This window comes from Rhinatrema bivittatum, chromosome 15 (genome assembly GCF_901001135.1).
Source record: "Rhinatrema bivittatum chromosome 15, aRhiBiv1.1, whole genome shotgun sequence".
NCBI lineage: Eukaryota > Metazoa > Chordata > Amphibia > Gymnophiona > Rhinatrematidae > Rhinatrema > Rhinatrema bivittatum.
In genome coordinates this window covers 63,294,744-63,320,184 of record NC_042629.1, presented here as the reverse complement: position 1 = coordinate 63,320,184, position 25,441 = coordinate 63,294,744, and the positions used below count along the sequence as shown (strand labels likewise).

Here is a 25,441-nt window from a genome sequence, read left to right as displayed (position 1 = left end):
GTATTTCTGTTTCTAATTTTTCAGATATGCAGCTAATAATCAGAAGCAAAAATATGACAAAACACGTCTGATATTATGACTGTTTTATTGTGAACTGTACTGATCAATTCTATACTGGATTTGTGAGGTATAAAATTGTATAACTATTATATAAATTCAACCTGAATACTGTGATTATTTCTGTACCTTTATACCACATTTCCTGGTTTCTGACTGCATGTCTTGGTAGCTGAGGATCTTCTCTCTCTCTCAGAATAGTCGCTGGGTATTGACACTTCTATTGGCAATGCTGTTCTTATGGTTTTCTCCTTTACCACTACATCTGCTTTTCTGGCATCGAGCTCTTTATCGGTTGGTCTGGGAATGTCCCATGTGATCAAACCTTCCTTATTTTCTTCTGTCCTGTCATGGTCATGATCCCAGTGGTTTTTCTGCTGCAGCGATGTTATAGTGTTTACCCGCTTTTCAGTGGATGAACTGGCGGGAGGGGAGAAAAGGCACGGGCGCAGAGGTTGGTTACTTCGTTTGGACCTTCCAAACCAAAAAGGCATTCTGAGCGCCTGTGGTATATACTTGTAATAGCTTCCCGGTTGGAGGTAGCAAAGGCAAAAACAGCAACAGAATTCAAGAAAGCTTTGGATAAGCAGAATTAAAGGGAACACGGCAAATCAAGCGTGGCCTATGGCATTGTGAAAGGAAAGGAAACTGTATGGAATGTGTATGGGTCCTAACCTTGTTCCGTGCTGTAATGAGGAAATGCTTTCGTTTGGGGGGGAGGGGGGGAATCTCAATGACATTTGAAAATGAAAGAAGAAAAAAATGCACAACCTTTCGGTGTTTCGTTTTGTTAAAAAAATAAGGAAAAACAAGAGCATCTAGTCCCAGGGGCCTCTTCCTTCCTCCTTCCACTGAAGAAAGCCAGCTGCCATCAAAGTACTGTCTCCCCCCACCCCCTGGCGCCATCCTTACCCTGCCCTGCCTCTTACCTCATCCAAGCTCGCAAGACTTCATAGATCAAGAGCGATTCCCAGTCGCTCCTGCCCCACCCATGTGTTTTTTTTTCACAACGACGCAGGCCTCAGGTAGACAGTGTAAGAGACAAGCAGCAGAATGCTCCTAAGGGGTGGGCTCCATTTTTGAAAGCATAAATTATTTTCCTAGAAGTGGCCTGGGGTGAATTTTTGGAAGCCCGGCGCACACCAAAGCCAGGAGATACGAGCAGAAGGGCTGATACACGCCGCGCAGATTTTAAAAGGTGCGTGCGTACGCGCATATCTCCCAGTATGCGCACAAACGTTTTTTCTAAAAAGGGGCGGGACATGGGCATTCCAGGATTTCTGATTGAAATCAGAGCGTAAATACTTTCGTGCACGAGCGCGTGCCGGGAGGGGTCTCCTAACGCCTAACTTTATTTCTACTACGGATGACGTGTAAGTCCTAAAACAAACTAGGCTAATCAGCAGGGTTTTATGGGTCAGGACTAACAGGGGAAAAGAGAGACTAATTAACTAGGGGAGATTAGGAAGTCCTATCCTTTACCTGGGCAAACTGGGAACGAACTGGGGAAACTGTTAATTGCGTTGGCGTGCATGACTATTAAAATCCCCCCACTTATGCAGTAGAGGCGGCATTTGCGCACATATACGCGTGTACAGCCTATTTTATACCATGCGTGCATATATGTGCATATGTTATAAAATGGCCGCCTCCTTTGGCACAAGCTTGCATACATGCCTATATGTGCGCCCATGTGCCTGTATCGAAGTTACCATCTCTTTGGGTAGACTTTTTTTCTCACCCTTAAACTGCATTGAGAATTCCAAGAGAATTTAGAAATAGCTCTTTCTATAATTTGATAGAAAAGTTAACAAATATTTAGAATCTGAAGAGAGGATAATTGGATTTATGCGACCCTAAAACTTCTTTATCCATATTATTACATAAGGTCCAACATACTTGACGCTGTTTGTGTATTGTTGGTGAATAATTTCTCAATGAGCTTTATGCTGTTTCTGTAATTACCCTTTCATGTAACTTTGTATTTGCTTTCAATAAAAACAATTTCAAGAGGAAAAAACCCATCCTTTTTGGTATAACAGCAATAATCTCGAAACTTGGAATATGTTATGTTAAGGAGTGGCAAATTGGCTTGGATTAAATGCGAATCACAAGTGAGGCGAATAATCAGATTCCATTTGGATCATGCTATAATTCGGATTCTAGGAATCTGGCCCATTCCTGTTTGACTAGAGGTTCCATAGTTGCCCAATTTCCAAGGTGCGTCCTGGTTTCAGCGGGGCCATATTTGCAGATTTCCTTTCTTATTCCACTGGTTTGATTTTGCCAATTTTTGCATCAGACCAAGCTGTGCATATCCATATTTTTCTTTACAAAAATAAAAATGGGTCACAGACAGGTAGATTTAAGCAGGTGGGGGAGCCTACTCTGATCATCCAAGTAAATTAGAGTCAAGTATTCACAGAGTCGGACCTGAGATGAGGTAGCTCTTCTTCTTTTTTTTTTTTTTTTGCATTAACCCACAATGCAGTGCGGCAAGGCCTGTTGGCATGAACAGGCCAAAGCCTGAGCAATGGTTCAGAGGTCATTTCTGAGAGGTGTTCATCCATGCTGCATAGATATAAAGATGTGGCCTGGGGAAACAGTATCTTTTCCTTCAGAGATAAGAGGTAAAGACTTGGAGGGGTTTTTTTTCCCCCTGAGAACAAGGAAATTGCTCATTAGTGGAAGGCATATTTGGCTGCACTAACCAGCAGGTCAAGATTTCACTTATATATTAAAAACATGCCTTCCCAGTCCTTAAAATAAAGATCACCCACAGCAGTGTTAAAACTAAAACTAAAAACATCAGAATCCAAAATACATAGAACTAATCCAACACATAAACATACCAAGGACAATATTTAAAAACATGCTATGAAAAAAACCCACATCCCATTGCAGGTAACAGTCCCTGTTCTATTAAAATGGCCATGAACCTTATTGGCTCGAAAGGCGATTGCTTTGCAGGAAGACTATAAATGCAGGAGCTTTGCCTTGTGTGATCAGATCTCTGCTTCTCTATCAGGAAAATAATTTTGGCACCAGACTGTGCACTGGATAAACCTCATCATACAAACACCTGTCACTTGTCATTATTCCACACGCCCTGCTGTCTCTGAACCCAGGAGGAGCAAACAATCCCTGTTTCACAGACCAGCCTGAGAGAGGGACGCGTGGAGATCTCTGGAGATCCTGATTCTGACAGACAGAAAACATAAGATTAATTAGGATCCAGCAGGTAATTCGGCCTGTGTTGTCTCAGTGCACCTTTCTTGCGTGGGCCAAGCCATCAGTAGGCGATGCCATCTGTAATCACTTCGCGGAGGTCAAGCACTGGGACGTGGTCCTCAGGGATGAATGGCATCAGGTCAACCCAAGCCGTCAGGCCCGCACGCCACATCACAAACGAGGCATCGGATTTGTTTGGACAATCTTTTGCAGCAAATGATCAAAAGCTGAGCATTTTACAAATGTCCAGGAACAAAAAAAAAAAAAAATCCATTGTTTGTGACATTCTCTCCTACGCGAGGGCGCTGCAGATTCATCGTTCTAAGTCTCGGGAGAAAATGAACAAGCTTTCAAAGACCATCACATCTCCTCGTCACCAAAGAACGACATCCATTCCATTTCTTAAAGCCACGGAGAGGTTTTTTTTTTTTCCTCCCCATTTTGCACTGCTTCTTTCCTCAAAGAGGGCAGCAAATCCTCCTTCAGAGCAAACAGCCTTCTCCATCGCAGCTCTGCCACCGCAGAGAATCACGAAAGCCCCAAGTCCACGCTGCCCACGCTCGGCAAAAGAACCTAGAGACCACGGAAAGGATTTACTCCAGGCCGGGCAACATGGGCTCGGTGGCAAAAGCAGCAGTACTGGTGGCAGCAGTGGAAAGGACATTCAGTAGCTGGCCAGGGGAAAGACATTAAATACATCAGTTCTTTCCTGCAATTAAGCTCATCCTCAGCCTCCAGTTGGTTGCACGTTCTCATTTTATAGCAAGCATGACGCACAGCAGCTTTAAAGGAAAAACCTCATTGCAAAACTCACCAGGCCCATGTAACAGGCACATTTCCAGGTCATTGTGGACTGGTATGGAAGGGATCAGCCATGAAGCCACCCCCTTGAAAGCCTGTAATATTGATGAGACACGGGGAAAACCCATTTTTGTACAGCAAATGTGAATGCAGTTCTGAGGGGTAGTAAGAAGTAATGAAGGACTTTAGAAATGACACAGCAGAGAGAAATCATGTCATTGTGTACTGAATGTGGGGATATTTCTTTGGCACAGGGAGGGTAATTTCATATCTATGCTTGTTACCATAAAGTCTAGGCATATCTTTTACATGCAGATCTTCAAAGCAAACTTAAGCACACAAGTTTGCCTTGAAAGTTTGCATATAAGTGGCCTAGAACACACACAAACTTATCTGCAGAAAGTTACACCTGCTCTGTCAAAGGCACAACTTGTGCAGGTTAACTTGCATGCATACGTTTTAAACATCAAAAATATGGGGCGGATTTTAAAAGGGTTCCGCGCGTATATTACGCGCGGAACCCTGAAAACCTGCTACTGCGCGCGCCAAGCCTATTTTGCATAGGCCCAGCGATGCACACAAGCCCCAGGACGCGCGTATGTCCTGGGGCTTGAAAAAAGAGGCGGGGAGTGGGTGGGGCGGTCCGGGGATGGGGCAGGGGCGGGACCGAGGCCTCCGGCACAACGGCCGTGCCGAGGGATCGAGCACCGGCACTCGGCCAGTGGGCGCAACCTATGCCTGCTCAGAGGCAGGCGCAACTTTTAAAATAAAGGTGGTGGGGGGGGGTGATTTAGGTAGGGCTGGGGGGTGGGTTAGGCAGGGGAAGGGAGAGGAAGGTGGGGGAGGCGGAGGGAACGGGGAAAGACATCAGGGCTCCCCTAGGGCTCGGTGTGCGCAAGGTGCACAAGTATGCACCCCCTTGTGCGCGCCGACCCCAGATTTTATAATATGAGTGCGGCTGCGCGCGCATGTTATAAAATCAGGCGTAGATTTGTGTGCGCCAGGTTGCGCGCTCAAATCTACGCCCGCGTGTAGCTACTAAAATCTTGTCCTATGTGTGTAAATCCGAACTCCACTCCCTGCAATGCCTATCCCCAGTTTCCATAAAAGTAGGTGTGAAATCAGGTCACGAGCATGGCCAGCGTGATCCACTATGCAAATTGTGCACTTGCACAGGGCAGCAGCTCCAAGGGGGCAGCATAGCACAGTGAGCCGCTTGGTGACATCTGAGCAGCTGCCGATCCTGGCTTTTCGTTTTCACTCCCACTCCTCTTCTCCAGGGCTAGTGCAAGGGTCTGTAGTGCCCTAGGTAGACTAGTGTAACAGCCCCCCTCCCCAAACCCATTTTGAGTTGAAACCCTGCTGTCTAGCCTCTATTTTTTTGTTACACGACTTATGTAGCAGAAGTAAAGTTACGCAGTAGGAGACCCTGGTGCGTGCTTGTGCACGTAACTACTTACGTGCTGACTTCAAGGTGCAGTCTTGGCCCGTCCATGCCCCGCCCACACCCCACCCCTTTTTCAGAAAACTTTTTTTACGCGCGCACCGGGAGATATGCGCGTGACTGTGGGCCTTTTAAAATCCGTGTGGCATGCAGGGGTCCAAGTCACTTGCGCCTTTCCCAGTTTTGACACACGCCAACCTTTGAAAATCAGCCAGATAGTAACAATGGTTGAGAAAGACCAAATTGTCTATCCCGTCTGCCCAGCAAGCTTCCCTAGGTAGCATATGCATAGAATATATATGCAAAGAAAAAGGAATATCAAAACCAGAGAATATATATATTTTCAATGTAAAACTAAATCTGCTCAGTTCCCTGAAGGTGTCTCATGAATTTCAGCAGTGGAACAATCCAAACTCTATAGACTTCAGCACTGGAACACTGGCATATCATGAACATCTTGCGTTACCGCCAGCATTGAGGTCTTGTAAGCTGGTTTATATAGAATATCTCGCTTTTTGTCTGATTTTTCCCACCAACACCCAGCCATAAATCATGCTGTGCACCCTTTCTTTTCCCATGCATTCCAGCCATAGAGCACAGGGGCCATGCCAGGTGTTGGCTCAAAAAGGTCACTGGAATGCAGATTTCCTAAGGGCATCGGAGACTCACCGCTAGCACACAAAATTCAGTTGCTCAGTTTTCCAGAGACAACAGAGAGCTTAGCAGAAAAGAGAAGCCAAAAAGCTTAACAAATCCTAAATATATATATATTCACAATTTATACAGCTTAGTCAATGGTTCAATTCTTCAGGGGCCTAACTGGCCCTGCCCATACAGCAAAGTTCTTCACACTGTTGGTCCCTACCAATACACTCCCCAAGAATTCTTTCCTTCTCCCCCTCCCCCCTCCCTTTCTCCATAGTCCAGCAATATGGCCTAGCCAGCAGCAGTCCCACCGAGACTCACTCGCTTGCCTGGGCTCCACCAGCACCAGCTGCCGCAACTTCCCCTCCCTAGCCCTGCCAACAGCAGCCACCATGACTTACCCTGTCCCACCAGAGGCAACACTGCAATTCTCACTCCATGGCCCCATCCCTGCTGGTGTCTCTTCCATCAGGTGCCAGGCCCCGAATTTTAGGTGACCTGACAACCTAGGATGTTTCCAGCCCTGCAGAAACGTATTAAGTTAGTCCAATAAAAAAGCATCAAATACAACTTATGTCCTGACTTTTATTTCCAGATAGTTTATTTGAACTCTGTTTCATTATTTTTCCAAATAGAATAAAACAAAATTGTAATTGACACCCACTTCTGCTTACTGCTGAGTTATGAATTGGCTTTGCTTCTGTTATTTTGCCCAGAAGAATGAGAAATTACTACTTACCAGATAATTTCCTTTCCTTTAGACTAGACAGATGAATCCAGAACAGTGGGTTATGCACCTCTACCAGCAGATGGGGATGTAACAAAGCTGACATCACAGTATATATATCCCTGCATTGACATCAGCCTGCCAATATCCTCTTCTAAAGCAAACTGTGGACAGACTAGCAAAAAACTTGATTAATAACAGATAACCATTTCAGTACTCAGCGAACAGTAAACACTGAGCTCAGACTATGATCTCCTGGGCCAAACTGGTGCCACCAGAAGCACCATTCCCCTGTGACTCTCGATTTTTCGAATCACCCTGCCCAACATGGGCCACGGGGAATGTCATACAGCAGCTCTTCCTCCAGCCACTCCTGCAGGAGGGCATTGATGCCCAAAAGATTCGAATCTCTCCTGCGACCAAATAAATGAGGAACCTTTGCAGTATGAAAAGTCGCTAGCAGATCCAGAAACAGATGGCCCCAGCAATCAACTACCAGCTGAAACGCCTCGTTTGACAATTCCCATTCAACTGGATTCAGATTCTGTCTGTTGAGAAAGTCAACTCTTACATTGTCTTTTCCTGCAATGCGCGAGGCTGAGATCTCCTGAAGATGTACTTCTGCCCACTCCATAAATTGGGCTATTTCCTGCAAAATTTTCTGCCTCTTGGTTCCACACTGCCAATTGATGCAAGGTCCTGTTGTCACATTGTCCGACATTATTTAAACCGCTCGACCCTGAAAATGATCTTCCAGCTGCAAGCATGTCTACAGAACTATATGGGCTTCCAGCCAAATGATATTCCAGAGAGTCTCTTTTGCACTCCAGTGTCCTTTTGCTGTCAGCTCCGAACAGTGAGCTCCCCAACCCTGGAGGCTCGCATCTATCGTGAGTACTAGTCAGTCCGGTGAGCCTAGAGAAACACCCTTCTTCCTCAAATGATCCATTATATACCATTACCACAGATGTGTGAAGACCTTCATCGGCAGATGAACCTGAATCGAATAGTCCTGAGACTGTAGGCTCCAACGAGACAGCAGATTGTGCTGAAGAGGACGCAAATGCGTCCTCACCCACAGTTCCATTCCAGGGTTACCACCAATCAATTTGAGCACCTGTAGACAGGACCAAACTGTTGAGCGTATTGTGTTCATCAATAAACGCACCTTCATCATCAACATCTGAATATGACCGTCTGGCAGGAACACCCTGCCCTGACCGAAAGACCCTAGTGACTGTGAATGCTGAAGACTGTTCTTGGCCAGGTTCATCATGCTCAACCGAGTCCAGGCTCTCTTCCAGAATCTTGTAGAAAAAAGATACTGGGCCCGAAGGTCAAACCAAAACGTAGTGCTCAAAACCTTCTGAAAACAGAACGTCGAACTATGCGTCCGTCTAAAATAAGGACGCCCAAGAAAAAGGAGCGTCTATCCCTGGACACCCAACCTGGATTGGATGCACAAACCTGGACGCCCAAAAAACCTTGGATGTCCAAGTACGTGGTCCAAGCAGACACCCCACCAGGACGTGCAGGTGCAAACTGACTGTAGGCCCAGATATGTGGCGGGCATGTGTAAAACAAAACGTGCAAATCCTGCCACGGCCTATCACGTGATGCCACAGGAAAGCCTGAGAACGGGGCCTAGACTAAAAAGGCTACTCAAACTGCCAGACTACCGCGATCCCCAAGCCCTCCACGGGGGCAGGAAATAAGTCAGATCAGCGTGCCAAGGCTTCGGAGACAAGAAGAGGGGGAGGGGGTCCTTAAACTCTCTTCCCCTTACTCTCTTTTGTTGTTGTTTTTTTTACAACTCTTTACCTGAGCTCAGCCTGTCCTGACTGAGTACAGCTCCGATCTCTGGCTGCAGGGGGAGAGGGTTACTGCCGCGCATGGCTTTCTGCAACTGCTAGCCTTTCAGCTGGAACTCTCATCAGCTAAGTACATGCCAGGAACCGGCTGTCAGTCCAAGGCACTCGACAGGGAGAGGGATTGAATGGATATCACCCCATGAGAAACTCGACTGAAGGAGGGACCTTTTGATATCATCTCAGGAGAGCGGTACGTATAGTCTCCTTAATCTCCTTTCTCCTTTATCTCTTTCTCCTTTTTTCTTTTTTTAAAGCAATCCCCCAGTAAGGAGATGCACATCCACCATCTGCTGGAGATGAAGAATACTGGCAGGCTGATGTCACTGCAGGGATATATACTGTGATGTCAGCTTTGCTCTGTCTCCATCTGCTGGTAGAAGTGCATAACCCACTGGTTCTGAATTCATCTGTCTGGACGCTTAGAAACCAGCCTTTATACCACCAAATTTAACATCAATCCTTATTTATCAAATATTTTCCTATACAGAATGGGAGAAAAACCATTCCCAAGCCTGGCCCAATGCCACTCACTTTGCACTAAGGCTGTGACATGTTTCATGAAGGGAAACATCAGCAGTAAACTTCCCTTTCATATTATTTTGCAGTACATTTTCAGGAATATCTGTGGAATGACTCATTTCTACCTCCCAAAAAATAAAAAATGCTTTATGCCTAACTATATATATTCTTTTTTCTGAAGGTCTTGCTCTGTTTGTGAGTATATGCACCACCCCAGGACCTATGCAATGAAGTAGTTTATACATCCTTAAAAATAAGACTATATAGTAATTAGTTATGGAATTATGGAAACAATACGCTTAAAGCGAAGACTGTTCACAATGCATGGTACAAAAATGTTGAGAATTGCTCATTAGAACTATCAGATTTTAGCATTCTGTTCCAAAAATGCAATAAAATGAGCCCTGACTTCCTCCAAACTCCAGCAATATTGAATATTTTTAGGAAAAAAGTGAAGATCAAAGAGAACACTGAGACAGGACTTTCAAATGTGTAGCAGTCTTTTTCTTCTACATGTTTCCCATTCATGTGGGGTCTGCAGTCCTAGCCACCCTCCGCCATAATAAAGGGTCAAGCATGGTTCTCTTGCTTGAGCCATAGGCCTTGATTGCCTGGTGAAGAAAACTGTGGGATTCTTTGCTCTGTTTTCCCACTTCAGAACTGAGAGAGAATAAGTGTTTTAAGGGATAATAATGTAGCCCCTTTCCTCTATAAGAGAAGGGTATTAGGTTTCTTTCCCATTTGGGGGGGGGGGGGGGGGGAGAGAGAGAGAGAAAGAGATATATTCAGGGCATTACTAGTGTCTCTCTAGAAAACCACACAAGGCTGGTGTTCCAAGGGCAAGTCTTTACTCAGCATAAACGTCTTCAATTGAAATGATCTTACAAAAAGTACATTTAGCACAGATGGCAACCATTCACAGCCAGACTTGCACAAGTTTGTCTCTTGACCAAATCAACCCTGCAAAGGAACATCCTTGTAGTTTTTCTATAATTGGCACTACTGTTGATTCTGACCAGAAATACACACTACTATGTGCTGGGGGGAATATTGTTGAAAATCTTGTGTTACCCGTTATCCCTAATGACACCAACCTTCCTCCTTTATCCTGGCTTGGGACAAGCACCGTTGCACCTCAAGAGTTTAAAACGGTTGGGGCTTGTAATGTTGCCTGTCTTATCCTTCTAGCTCAGGGATAGGCAGCTCTGGTCTTGGGCTGGTTTTCAGGATTATATATACACTAGGTGTTTTTGCAAACAATGCAGGCAGTGCATGCAAATCTACTTCTTGCATATATATTATGGATTAACCTGAAAACTAGACCTGTTTGTCTATCACTGTTCTATTAGTTGGGTACATGTGAGGATTTAACACTCCGGCTACCCTGCCCCCCATTCCAGGAGGAAGATACCCCTCTGAAATCTCAAGTTATAGCGGCCCTGTTGAGGGTCGGTCCCCCCCCCCTCAAAGTCCAGTCAGTAGGACGCGAAGGAGTGATGGGGTGAACTTCCGGTGACGGGGCAATTGCATACTAGAAATTCCGCCCTGGACAGGTACAGAAATTCCTGATATTGGGCCTTTGCAAACATGTACAGTTGTAGAAAAAAAAAAAAGAACTACAACCCTATGCATGCAACGGGGGCAAACCCAGGATTGGCTCTGCCTATTCGGTTAACCCGGGTGAGGCGGCAACCCTAAGTTAAGGTCAGCGCCCTCTCCCATGCCAGCTCTTGGTACGTTGTGAGGCTACCTGGGCTATTGGGACCACTTAAGTCGGGTCCTGTTGGAGGCCCCGGAACAATATTCCCGGGGCTCCCGAGCCGCAACGGAAGGGGAAGACAGAGGCATCGCGCCTGCGCACTGCGGTCTTTCGGCGCCATTGCACTCCCGCTGAGTCAGACCGGGCAGCCGCGCGGAGGCGGCTTCGTTCCCCCTCTTCGGACCACCCGAGGCGGAAGAGGAAGCGCTGGGAACCGGTTCCGACGCGGACGAACCTCCAAGCACCATGGCGACCGATTCGTGGGCTTTGGCTGTTGATGAGCAGGAGGCGGCGGCCGTGGAGTCTGTGAGTTCGGCGCCCGCGAGAAGGGAAAGACGGGGAGGCCCGGGAGGGATTAACCAGAGGGAGGAGGAGAGTCCGGACCGGAATAACCGGCGGGGAATCCTGACGGTAGTAACCAGAGGAGAGTGGCCCGAATGGGAGGGGTGCTGTGGAGCTAGTTGAGAGGATTGGGGCCGATTCTGGTGTGGAATCTGAATTTCTGGGATTCTCACATTGCCTCGCCTCTTCCCTAAAAGCTTATGAATATTTCCCTTTCTAGAGGTTAAGGGCTTGAAGCTAGCTGAATATCTATGCTCTCTGTCCACATATGTTAGCTTTATTTTTTGTGTATTATTTTATTGTATAGCTAAACTGAATATTTAATATAGAAACATAGAAATGATGGCAGAAAAGTACCAGGGGTCCAGCCAGTCTGCCCAACAAGCTTCCCACGGTAGTATCTGCCGCGCCGTGCAAGTTACTCCCATGGATCAGTCAGTTTACTTGACGTGCTAGGCCATAGCAGTCCTATTCTTTTTCCCTTATATCCACATAAAGGTATCCCAGACCATGGAAGTCGAGATCCTCCGTTGTCGTCTGAGTCAAATTCCTCTTATCCACATGCCGTTTAAAAAGGGAGCAATGTTGTAGTTGCATTAAAAGTATCGAAGCATATTGGTTAAGGGTAGTAATCTCCATGCCTTCTGCTAAGGGTAGTAACCGCCGTACCTGCAAGTTACCCCCCCCCCCCCCCTCTCATTTCTGTCTTCTAGCCTTTAGAGATCCACCGTGTTTATCTCATAACCCTTTGAATTCTTTGACTGTTTTCTTCTTCATCACCACCTCTGGAAGGGCAATCCCCCCCTGGGGGGACAACTCAGAACCAATATAAGGAAATATTTATTAAACAAAAAGCTAGATTGATGGTAAAGATCTGTTAGGATTGAAAAATGATTTATTGAAATGTTCACTATAACCATTTTTAGTAAACAGGTGGGTTTGAAATCCACAAAAGAAAAGGAGAGTCATAAAAATTCTTAAAACATTGTCAGAATCTGAATGCTTGGATATTTTCACATTTCACACTTCCCTCTCAGACCTTCTCTGGGTTTTAGTCCTGAGTTTATCAGGTACAGAATCTGGTACCAAAATTATCTTCCTAATAAAAGAACAGATATCTGATTACATATGGCAAAGCCTCCATATTTATAGTCTGTCTACAACTCATGGCCATTCTTATCAGTTTATCTGCGCCTGCTTGTAAGTGCAGCCAAATACACCTTCGAATGAGCAATTTCAAGGTTTTCAGGAAAATTAAACTTTCCTATTTATCGCTGAAGGGAGCAACATTTTTCAGCTACTGTTTTCCAAGGTCAATTTTTGTGCTCGTGCAGCTTGGTTGAACACATCTTACCAATGACCTTTTGAACCATTGCACAGGCTTGGACATAATTATGTGAGCAGACTTTGCTGTGCCATTTTGTGGAACGCTGACAATAGGGTTGGCAACAGCTTGTAAAAATTGTTGAAAACTTGACCTTTCTGTAAATGTCATGATGCCACTTGTAATTTTGCCATGTCGTGCCCCCCCCCCCCCCCCTCCTCTCCTGATGTTGGGCAAGTAATGCATCTTGGGCCACAGAAGACTGACATTTTCCAAGACCTCCCAGTCCAGTGATGCCTCTGGTGTATAAAAAAAAAACAAAAACCCCCCCTCTGTCTAAATGTTTCTTGGTGGTTAGTAACCTTGACTGACAACTACATCTTTAGAAGAAAGGAAGCATTATTGCTCAGTCCTGGAAAAGAAAAAACAAAACATCTACCCGAAACATTGCTATCAAGCATTTTAATGACCCCACCAAGAAATAGGAGGTTTCTACAAATTAAATGTCCTCAAGAAACTCAAACCTCCACTCCACACTCAAGACTTCCGTACAGTAGTTCAGACCACCATGCTTACGAAACTGGACTACTGTAACTCCCTCCTTCTCGGCCTTCCCGCCTCCACCATTAAACCACTCCAGATTCTACAAAACTCCATGGCCAGAGTCATAACTAACACCCGTAAAACGGAACATATCACCCCTATTTTAAAGGACCTGCACTGGCTGCCCATCTCCTTCCGCTCACAATACAAAACCCTCACCATCCTTCATTGTTCATTACACAGATTCAACTACACCTGGCTAGACGAAATGCGCCACTGACCGCCCCACTAGAAATACCCTTGCAGGCACACTGCACACACCTTCCCTTAAGTCTGCACATTTGTCCATCACCAGAGAAAGGGCCTTCTCCATCGCTGGTACCTCCCTCTGGAACTCCCTCCCCATGCCCCTCCATCTTGAGCCATCCCTGCACAAATTTAAAAAAGGAGTCAAAACATGGCTCTTCAAGCAGGCCTACCCTGATGCAAACCAAACGTAGACTTTCTCCCCGTTCTGCACCTCTATTTGGCATCCTTCCTTCTGCCCCGCCTCACCTCCGTTCTCCCTCCCACCATTCGCTCACCTTAACCTCCCTCCCACCCCTCAGCCTCTCCTCTTCACTCATGCACTTTGTGAACGGCCTTAGCATATGAACTCCATTGATAAAGATAGTGACTTAGAGGAACTATGTATATCCTATATGTACTAACCACTATGGTATATAATGATACATAAGATGTATATAGTTCCTTGTTGCAGTCACCTCTCTCTGGTACTTAGTTGCTATGTACCCAGTTTTACTGATTTCCACCTCCTTCCTTCTGCCTCCACCTCCCTTTCCCTTTTCTCCCCTCCTAATCCCTGCCTAATCCCCTGTCTTCGTTTTATTGTATTTTCCTCCTTTCAGTTCAGTGTAAGCCGGCATGATGTGCCTTACGAATGTCGGTAAAGAAAAGCGTATAAATAAATATACTTTTATGGGTTTGCCCCTTTGTCCCTCTCTTCTTCCTCTTTCCCTCTCCCCCACCAATATAAAACCTTTGTTTTAGAGGTTGCCATTCTAGAGTCCTTGTGACTTTTCCCTGCAAAGATACCTCCACATTATTTAGGATTTGGTATTCCTCCATAGGAGCACAAGTTGATACCTAGTGAAGTATTTCCTCCTCCTTTCTAATTTTCATCTTGCTGAGTCTCCAGTATATTAACATGACTAAAAGGAGGAATGCTCAGCATTTTTTGTCTGAATATTACTTAAATGAGTCCTGTAGTCATTTTCTGTTGGAGTTTGGAAATGGTCTCTGTTTTAAAAATCGCTCTTCCATTTTAACATGGCACTTGTAATTAATTCCAGTAGTACTGCAGTAGTGGGAACTGGGTTTCTGATGTTGGTGCAGGAATGCAGCTTCATAGATGAAACTGGACTGATATCGCAGCCAAGAATTTTTGTGCTTGCAGAAACCTCATCTGCCATTAATTACGTGCAAATCTTTTTTATACCATATTTATTCCATATTTGGGTCTAGTTAACTACGATATGTAAAAAGGGGCATCAGGAAATAATTCCTTTAATGAGCAGGATCTAAAAGGTACTACAAAAAAATAAAACCATTTTAGAAAAACAAATATTGTCTCTAGTAAATGTTCTTAAAAAAAATTCACAGCAGTCTTTTAAAATGTTCTTGAATTTTCCAGTCTGTGGGGTCACTAATGAACATTGTGTGCTTATTCACACTGAAAAATGTATTTATTTTATTTATTTATTTTTCAGCTTTTCTATCCTGCCCAACAGAAGAACTGGTCAGAGCAGTTTCCAACATAATAAAACCATATACAATCAATCATAGAAAACAAAAATAAAACCAAGTTTTAACCTCCTCATCATTAAAATCATTTTGCTTTTTCAGTTTAATTTGCCTTTACTTTTTTCCTGAATGATAAATAATACCTTTCCAACCTGATTTGTAGTGATGCTGAATTCTACAAAAGGCTTCTCTCTTTATCGCTTTAACCCCTGGAACTACAAAAAGAGGGCCATTTGCCAAATGTAAATTTTGTCTTGGAATATATCTTTGTACCAGATTTGCCAGATATTCTGCTCCCTCATGATTCACTTTAAACATTAAAGTCATGATCTTAAACTTTATTCTTGCTTCAGTAGGGAGCCAGTGCAATTCCATTAACAAAGGCCTTGCACTGGTCCTTCTTGGATACACAAATATCAATCTCACTGTCATATTTTGCATCCCTTGTAGCAGTTTCATAGTTTTCACTGTCACCTGTATCAACAAACTATTACAGTAATCAAATATGGGCCATACCAATGCCTGGATAACAATCTGAAAACTTAACCAGCCTTTAATTCTCCTGAGTTGCTTTAATTTCATAAAAATTCTTTGTACCATCAAGGAAATCTGGGCAACAAGGAACAGTTTGCCATCCAATTGAACCCCCAAATTACGGTCATTTGAAATATTCCAACATTTAGTTTTTCCCACTCCAACTGTAGGGTTTTTTCTAATTCTGTCGCTGTGAAAATCATCCACTCAGTTTTACCCTCATTTAATACTAATTTATTCCCTAGTAACCAAACCATTAAAATCTTCAGCCCATCATGTACCTTAACCAGTGACAACTCTGGATCTCTTCCAAGGGGAAACAGTAATTGGACATCATCTGCAGAAATGAATCCCCTGAACCCCGGTGCCTGAATTATCTGTCCCAATGGCTGCATGAAAATATTGAATAATAATGGGGATCCCTGTGGGAAGCCACAGTCTAGACAATATGGAGCAGACTGCTTCCCTTTACCCATACCTCCAACTTCCTATCCCCCAAAAAGGAGGAGATCCAGTCTAAATTTTCCCTCTAAAACCTAGTTCTTCATATCTTTGGACTCAAATTCTATGGTCTACCAAGTCAAAAGCACTTGGTAGATCCAACCGACCCAACCATTTCATCCCTTATCCAAATTCCTACAAAACAAAATCGTGTCGCTACCAAAGCTATCTCTGTGCTATATCCAGCTCTAAACCCTGATTGGCATTCATCTAATAACTTATTCTCTTGCATCAATTCAGACATTTGAATGGTTACAACCTTTTCAGTCACCTTCCCCAAAAATGGATTATTCGCCAGTGGGGGTGGTAGCTTCCACAATTTTCATTATTCAAACATCCCCTGTTTAAAAATGGATGTTCTATTTTCTTCAATGCTGACGGGTATATTCCCTCCCTCAGTGAACCATTTCCAGTTGTTTGAAACCTCCCCATTAATTCTAGAGGGAGATTTTTCACCAAAACAGATGGACAAGGGTTAAAACTACAAGTAGTGGCATTCACGTTTTTCAGAATACAACCTAGTTCTCCTTGGGTCACCTCCTCAAACACCTAAACTCCAACTCAGTGACTCACTGGTGATGATTCTTTCTTCAGTCCTAACTCCCTAACCAAATGAGTATCTACAGACAAGTCACATAACCCTTCAATTTTACTTTTCCAATACTGGGCAAAATCATCACAGTTTAGCTCATAATAGACCAATTGTGATATTAATGATAATCATGAAGTTTTGTAGGAGCGATGATTCAAGGAAGAGATGAAGAAAATCATAGTGCTGCTGTAATTGAGTGAGCTTTATTTTAGTATCTGAGGTCAGGAGCAGAATAAGAAATTCAACATGTTATGAAGGAGAAGAAATAGGCCTCTGTGGACTGCCATCTGGACTTTTTTGACTTTCAAAATGTGAACTGATGAAACAGAGAAAAAAAACTGTTAAAAAAAACAACCCCCCAAAAAAGAGAGAGATGTGAAGAGCACAGCATTGAGTACTGGTTAGCGAAGAAGGCATGCGAAGAAAAGCTGAACTTTGGACACCGTATTGTTTGTCTTTAGAAATCTTTCAAATTGGTGCTTTTAAAAGGTGATTTGCATAGGTGAAATTTTGGTGTAATTTGTTGCCCTAACTTTGACATGATCAGAAAGTTAATTAGCACTTTGGCTAGCGTTCCATGCAAACTGCAAATCTGATCTACAAAGCTGTTTCCCCCATAAAAACAGAATTGGGGGGGGGGGGGGGAAGAGGAGCCTTGGTACAGGTTAGCCTACTCCATTCCTCAAGTGTCACGGGTCTGGTTTTCAAGATATCCACAATGAATATGCATATGAGAGATTTGCATATAGTGGATGCAATGTATGCAAATCTATCTCATGCATATTCATTATGGATATGTTGAAAGCCGGGCCTGCTTGTGGCTCTTGAGGACCTGAGTTGGCTTACCTCTCCTTTAGTAAATCAGGCCTTTAGGGCAGTGCTTCTCAACTTAGTCCTCAACCTAGCTGGCTAGGTGTGTCCTTTCGGGATATCCACAATGAATATGCATATGAGAGATTTGCATGCATTACTTCCATTGTAGGCAAATCTGTCTTGGATATCCAGAAAACCTGATTGACTGGGTGTGCTCTGAGGACTGGATTGAGAAGCACTTCTTTAGGGAGTTATGGTAGGATGGTTGTATAGCTCCATTTCCAGAGGGACAGGATGTGTCAGTGCTGCTTAGTTATTTTTTATGTTTTTTAACCTTTTAGGTACCAACGATCCACAAGTGGAACATTTTTTCATTTACTTTGAATTACTTGCAAATTTTTTTATACCATATTTATTCCATATTTGGGTCTAGTTAACTACGATATGTAAAAAGGGGAAATAATTCTTTCAATGAGCAGGATCTAAAAGGTTAAGGGAATTCAGTTGGGAAATTGGAAGTCCATCTCCCTGCATGCAGTGGGTAAAACCAGGCTTGTCTTACCTGGTACTGTTGTGGTGTTAGGGGAGATGGAAAGAAGACATAGGGATCCAGAGGAGGAGTTATAAGGGAAGCTCGCTTCTTCAGGTTATTACACAAGTGAAAAATAGACAAGATGGTTATGCCAAGGACAGAAAACAAAAATGAATGTTTTAGCTATTATGTTTCCCTGCGAACTACAAAATGTTTTTATGTGCGGGCCAGGAAACAGGTCCTACTTTTAGAAGAGTTGGGAACAGCGAGCAAAAGAGGAAATCATCAAATAGCTGAATAGGAAGAGTATTCATGCAAGGCAAAGGCAGGGGTAATAGATATTATAGCTTGGTATTCTCAAAATGACTATGATGCTTAGGGTGCCCAGGAGCGAATAAAAATATTTAAGCAAATATAAAGAATGTATCTTTTGTAACACCTTGAAATTTGTCTTGAAATAAGTAAAGAAAATCTTTGAATTAAGATGGTGCTAACAGTTTCCAGTATTTTTAACCTTGCCTGATTCCCAAGTGTACAGTCTCGGCCACTCTTGAGGGATGAAAGGCTGAAGGCGCTGCATAGTTTGTTCTTTTATTTTAGAATTGGCTTACTAATTGCCAGCTTTATACAGTTAAACTAGCAATATGAAAGAATGCTCAATCAACTTTTTGTGCACTTGGCAGTGTTTCAGAGTTCTTATGACTAATACTATTTTAGAAACCAAAAGTAGAAGGACTCTGAAATTATTTAAACAAATTCCTAATTCCATAAGAGCACTCTCATTGATACAAGTATCATGATTTAGAGCCCTGATGCACATTAGACCTGTTGCTTTACAAGAAAGCATCAGAATGCAGATTAGGCATCACTTCAGGTCTCACATGAGTAGCCTTTGAATGTAGGGCTCTTTGAGGTGTTCAACTTTCTCTAAGTATTATGAAAGTTTATAGACTCTGGCCTATGGCTATGCAGAGGCTGGAGAGAGACACCCTTGGATCATTTCCCAGTCAGGATCTGTAAAACTGAGCTGGCAATCCTTTGGCTCTACTCTAAGGACACTTCCACTGAGCTAAGGGAGCAAAAAATGACCTCGCTTCTCCCTTGTACATTGCTAAGGCAATGATCCTTTACCCATGGCTCAGGAGCTGTGAATAAAATGTGAAAGCTATCATTGTATGGATTAGAGTGCTGGCTGCACACATGGAAGGGAACGTAGGTAGTCTGAGTGGTTAGGACCAGCCCTTTAACAATCTTTTTTTCTTTTAAGATAGTGGGGCGGAAACCAGTCCTCTGTCACCCCTCCCTCCAGGTCAGTGGACATTTCAGGATATCCCTAAAGAATATGCATGAAAGAGATTTGTATGCATTGCCTCCAATGTAAGCAAACATATTTCATGCATCTCCATTAGGGATATCCTGAAAACCCGACTGGCTAAGTAAGTTTCCCTTCAAGTAGTTTTCATTTGCTGCTGCTAGTATTGCAGTAAGTTGCTATGGAAATGTAGTGATGTGATTGATTTCTGTTATTTCCAGCAAATTTTATTTTGATTAGATGACACTATACATCCCCCTGCAGATATTTCTAGCCGCTGTTGCCAGCTGCATGGTTTCTGATTAGAACATTTTGTTCTAATGCTGAACTGTCTGCATTGGCCTGAAGATGAAAGCAGGAAAACCCCAAAGTCAGCTGGCAGATTTATTCTATATATTTGTCTACCTTGTGATGCTTGGCTGAAGGCACAGGAACTTTGCAGCTCTTCAGGAGTGAAACTGTGCTTACCTCTGTGTGGGCTTTTAATATTGCATGAAATAAAATGGAGTGAACACTTGTTTGATGGTTAAGGGATGGTATGCCTCTGAGACGTGACTGAGTGATTATTTAATGTATCTTTAGGAGCACTCTTCTAGTCTGTGAAATGGGGCTTTGGAACTGGCTTTTGGCGATACTGGTTTCTTTTAAAATATAGGCCATGCATAGGAATCTGTTGTACTTTTACAGCCGAGGTGGACTACATGACTGACTGAGGAGTTGGTCTTACCAAGACAGAGCTGCCTTCTGAAGGTAGTAATACTTCATTTTTAGACTGAGTGTATATTATAAAGTCTTGTTGACCACCTACCAAGCTACCTAAACTTCTTTTGATTCTGCTCGAACATTTCTGTATGCCTTGATGTTTGCAGCTCGTACATTTCTGTGTGCCTTTTGTTAAAAACTTTGTGTATTATATGTTTGCAGGAAAGGTGCATCAAACAACTTTAGTGATAGATTATTCCAGAGCTTCTTCACCACCTGCACTATAGTTACTGACAAAATTGGAGATAAAAAGTGTTGTTAGATGTACTGTTGGTCAGTTTTAACCTAGTCCATTTCAGTTTGTTTTGCTGGCTTATGCATGTCGGTTGTCTTTTTACCCTAAGCGCAAACTAGGCTTCATGATACCTGCTAGATCTAGTTTCACATATATCAGACTTCTCAGTTGGCCATATGCTAACTCTGCATTGTGGAAGAACATGATTTGAAGCATGCAGATGTTTGTTACACTACGTGAAAGCATTTTAGACACCAATTGCTTTGTCAGGTCAACGGCTTTAAATTTGACTCTGTTGGTAGCAGCCAAAAGTCACCAAACTCTGGAAAACAAAAAAGAAAAAGGTAGGTTGACCTAAGTGAAATTGAGTTTATGGTATCAGTCTAGTTCTTGGTGGATAGATGGCCACTTTAATAGAAAAAAAATAGGGGATCAGCATTCTTGTCTCTTGTTCACATAGGCACAGTTTTTCAAAACTACCCGCTTTGGTGCTTTCCCTTTGAACACTACCTCAAGAAATAATCCCTCCCCCCAGTACATGCACTGCTGATCCCCCCATGTGTACTTTTACCTAGAGAGAGGCTGTGAGTTTTCGAGCATTGCCCCTCCTGTATGCCCCATGTCTTTGCACGGTTGTCATTTTATTCAGGGCGCCACATAAACAATGCACGACAGACATTCAGCCAATGCTTCTGTTCTTTGCACAGCTGGGCAGCTTGGAAATTAAAGATGAGAAACCGAAAGATGCAAAACCAAAAGATGAGACGACTCCGGATGAGAAATCCAAGCCAGACATAAATGGTGAGTGTTCTGGATTGACTTTTGTATAATACCTTTTTGTTCTTCAGGAAATATGATTCTCTCTATTTCTGAAGCTTCAAGCGACTGATTTCATTTTGATGAGAGCCCTTGAGGCCGAGGTACTTAAACAGTAGCAAGCGGTGCTGGGAAGGAGATGCGTGATCATGTCCCAATACGTACCCCTGCTCTGCCAGTCCTGGCTCCCTTCTGCGGCTCTGCCTAGCACTGCAGTTTTATACTCTGAAGGATTCCCAGCTTCTCATACTTCAGCTTGAGATTGGTTCTTTAAATTGCTTTGCTTTTATTTTTGTAGGAGCTGTAAAGAATGGTGAGAATGCAGAGAAACCAGAGGATGATGAGAAAGGTGAGGTTGACTTAGGGGAGGGGATCGGAGGTTGTTACTGGTTACTGTTCCTTTCTTCCCAGAAATGAATGAATGGCTGTTTTCCTGGTGAACTCTGGATGTCACCTTTTATCTCTTTCTTGTTCTTCCCCCGCAGAGGATAAAGCTGCCCAATCTCTGTTGAATAAGCTCATCCGCAGTAACCTAGTTAACAACACAAACCAAGTAGAGGTGCTTCAGCGGGACCCAAACTCGCCTCTCTACTCTGTGAAGTCCTTTGAAGAGCTTAGACTGTGAGTACCTTGAGGCAAGGTGCTGGGAGTGGCCAGGATGAAAGGGGAGCAGATACTTTCACCTCTGGTGTCTTGAAGACCTTGGCTTCCATCCCTTGAACAGCTGCGTGAGCCACAGGGCATGGGCTCTGAATCTAATTCTTTTAAAACAAAGCCAGCCTGTAGAGCCTTTGTATTGTAGTGTGGTCTAGGCAATAGCTAGCTGTGGAATAACTCTGCTGGTGATACAGAAAAGAGCAGTCTGAAAGGGGTGAATGTGTGGCCGAGCACAGAAACTCCTGAATTTGGGAGACACTGGGCATTACGGTTTAGAGCAAAAGATTTTGTTTTCTAATTAGTACATTTACTGTCCTCCCTGGAGTTTTTCATAATTTATTACATAGATTAGTAAGACGGTTTCCCATTAAGAGTTGATATAATTGAGGTAGAAGCAGCAGGTAGGTTGGCTGATAAAATCTTGCTCCTTTGATCCACTCTGCTCAAGGGGAGCTCATTCAGAGCAGCCCTGCCTGTTCCCTGATTGTTTGATCTGAAGCTATGTCTCTGCGTTTCTTAGGTTTTAGGGTGCCACAGTTTGCAGTGGTGCATGTTAGTGTGGGTGTAATGTTTGATTTCTTGGGGTGCTGATTAGCTGTTAATGAGAGCTCATTAGCTGATTGTTGTTCAGGGATGAGAGAGCAGGCTCTGCTGAGGGCCTTATTGCCCACCTACTGCTGTCACTATGTCCTCAGTGCCTGCTGTTTGTTTTTCCTTTTGGGGGTGAAATGAACTGTCAGAAAATATCCTGGGTGTTTTTTAAGGGTCTCCTGTGATAAATAGGAACTTTCCTGGTAATTACATCTGCTTCTGATACTGGTTTCTTCAAATATTTTCTTAGCTTATTGGTTTAAGTTCAGCCCTTTTGCACTGTCAGTTCCTGTACCTTGAAAATAATTCAGCATACTTTCTAGCCTAGCATCAGATTTTATTTTTCTTGTGCAGTGTGCATGAATCACTTCAAGTAATAAATGGTACAAATCTGGCCTAAAAGTCCTAGATCAGGTGCATAGAGGAAGTTTGAAAGCTATTTGACACCGGCCTCCATGCTACTAAATTTGAAAGTCACACCAAAGGTTGCCTACCTGGGGATATTCAGTTCATGGTATTTTTTTTCCCCTCATTCTGCAAAAGAGATTTAACTGGAACTGGTTTAGCAGATATTTTGCTCTCTGTGATGAGGATTTTTTTTTTTAATTCATATGCATAAGTTTCCCAGAGTGATAGCCAAAGTGACTTATCTCATGTTAGCTCCTTTCTGCCATGACTGGAAGATGCTCTTCACTGCTCTGCGGGCTTTCCCATACATGCTCATCTCTCTCTGGTGCAGAGGTCTGAACAGCCAATCCAAAATGACATTTTTTTTTTTTTAAATGGTGAAATGCTTGTAAATGCAATCCCATTAAAAAAAAACAAAAAAAACCAAACCCACACCAGTAAAACAACAGAACATGAGATCTCTCGCTATTTTGCCTCTGCTTGGTGCTGAAAATATTAAATTGATAAAGGGGCATTTGGATTAATTGAGTCCTAACTACTTGCAGGGTCTCCTAGGCAACTGCTTCACAGAGTGAGGGTTGGGCTTTGGAGCTCATTGCTTTTGAATTGAGGATACAGAAAGGTTATCCGTTTTCAAAGCTTGCTTATCTGGGAGCCACTGCCAGGCTGAATGAAATGTGCTCCTGAAAAAGCTTGTTTTAATTAGGGAGATGAGATTAATAAGCAGGAACGTGTGGGTGTTACATTGCTAATATATTTTATTACATCTCTTGTACAGCTTGTGGGTTTCGTGGTGGTAAGCTTTATGCATAAGGTCACAAGGTATTGGTGGGGAATGTGCTGAACTTTTGTTTGAAATTGCGAGCAGTGTGTTAGATTTGAAAAGGTCTCCCTCTCCTTCCAGGTTGTTGGGCATAAGGCGCTATACATGTGGTTTCTTCTTTCCAATGACGTGAACACTAAATAACATTTTTAGGCAGGTTCAGGTGGCTGTTCGCTCTACAGGTTTTGTATTTCACTGCTGTTGGTTTTAACAGGGTCAAAATTCAATACTCCACATAAGATTTAGCAAAATAGATATCTACTTTGAAATAGATAGAAATGACTTTCTGGTTCAGTTTCTTGACTAAAACCTACGAAATTGCACTGTAAATTGGCCTTCAGATGGAGTTCTAGTGGTCATATTGGTTTGTGGGAAAATTAGTTTAGCAGATTGCAATTCCTTTTAAAGGACCAACAAAACAGGCATTGCAGTTCATGAGCTTTCAAGATCACCCAGATCTCTCCGAGTGTAACTCGAGCATGTAAGGTGGAAACATGTCTACAATTATTATTTTTGTTTTTTTTAAGAAACATTAATACTTTCTTGTACACTGACTTCTCATGTACATCATTTTTAAATTTTGTGTACATATCTCCTATTCAGAACAGTTTATGAACAGGAAAAATTGTTATTGTTCATACTTTCTTTGCTTTGTTAAACCTCTAAATCCCTTCCCTCCCCCAAAACCTGGTACTGCCAAAGAATGGAGCCTATAATCTCTCCCACAATAGGGCAAATCTGTGTAGGAGGCTGCATTTATATCTTGAGGATGTTGTGGGGCGGGAATTCCCATAACAGACATTGTCAGGAGATGCTTTATTTATCTGCCGTCGTTCTGTAATACAATCGCCATGGTTCATAATAGTTAACATTCATAATTAAAAACAACAATACACATAGAGAACAATCTTTATAATGTGAATGGAAGAGCATCAGTTAATAAAAGCTTAGCCATTGGTGGTGCTACAATGTTTGAGAACAGGCTGTGAAGGTAACATCCACCCTTACCAGGATTGTGAACAGAAGGTGTCTCAAGAAATTTAACTTCATTGATGGTAACCCTTAATGCCCTCTGTTCTCTGCTTTAACCAGGGGATCTGTTGCCTTCACAACAATTCTAGCATCACCAGTGACTTGAGTGTCTGTTAACTGATGCTCTTCCACACTCCATTGGACACCCGACCCATGTTCAATGGGGATTTCCTCCCCTCACCAACTTAAGTATAAAAACCTCCTTCAGCCCTGTGGTCTGAAAAGCTCATGCACTAAAACATCTTTTTTTTTTTTGTTGGCCTTCTAAAAGACTCCATCCCACAGATAAAGATTCTGAAGTGCATGCAGGGGCACTAAAATTTACAGTATGTCTGGCCTGCTCCAGAGCCCCCTCAAGTAGAAGAGAATAGGTTGCAGCACTCACTGCAGCAAACGTTTTTCCCTTATTGGGCTAGGTTGCAGTTGTAATGCTTCATAGCTTGTGTGTGGGGATTTTCCCCTGAAATATCAGCCGTGAAACATAGCCAAAGAGGAATTTGCAGACCCCATGTCTTCTCTTTCTTGCTGAAGCCTGGATTAATTGCGACTTGGACTGAACCTGTCTTGGTCTGTGCTGGTTCTACATTAACTTCATGTTGGTGAGGTATATGGATGAGAGAGTGCTTTGTTTGTGTATGAATCTTTGATATCCCACCTTTTCCAGGCTTGCTTAAAGCAGTTTACGATCGGATTTAAGGTTATTGTGCTATTGTAATAGGACTCAGCTTACGAACAACATAGGGACCATGAGAGAAGGCATGTAAAGC

At 43.2% G+C, this 25,441-nt stretch overlaps 1 protein-coding gene across 1 annotated transcript in view; it reads left to right on the top strand.

Annotated features, from left to right (window-relative positions):
• The first annotated feature begins 11,081 nt into the window (after positions 1–11,081).
• LOC115076530 (ATP-dependent RNA helicase DDX19A) overlaps positions 11,082–25,441 on the top strand; it is a 28,163-nt gene continuing 13,803 nt past the window's right edge. The window contains exons 1-4 of the mRNA XM_029578070.1: positions 11,082–11,360; positions 21,055–21,148; positions 21,462–21,512; positions 21,649–21,784. Coding sequence (XP_029433930.1) covers positions 11,301–11,360; positions 21,055–21,148; positions 21,462–21,512; positions 21,649–21,784 — 341 coding nt within the window. The 5' untranslated portion in view covers positions 11,082–11,300. The remainder of the gene's footprint in view (positions 11,361–21,054; positions 21,149–21,461; positions 21,513–21,648; positions 21,785–25,441) is intronic.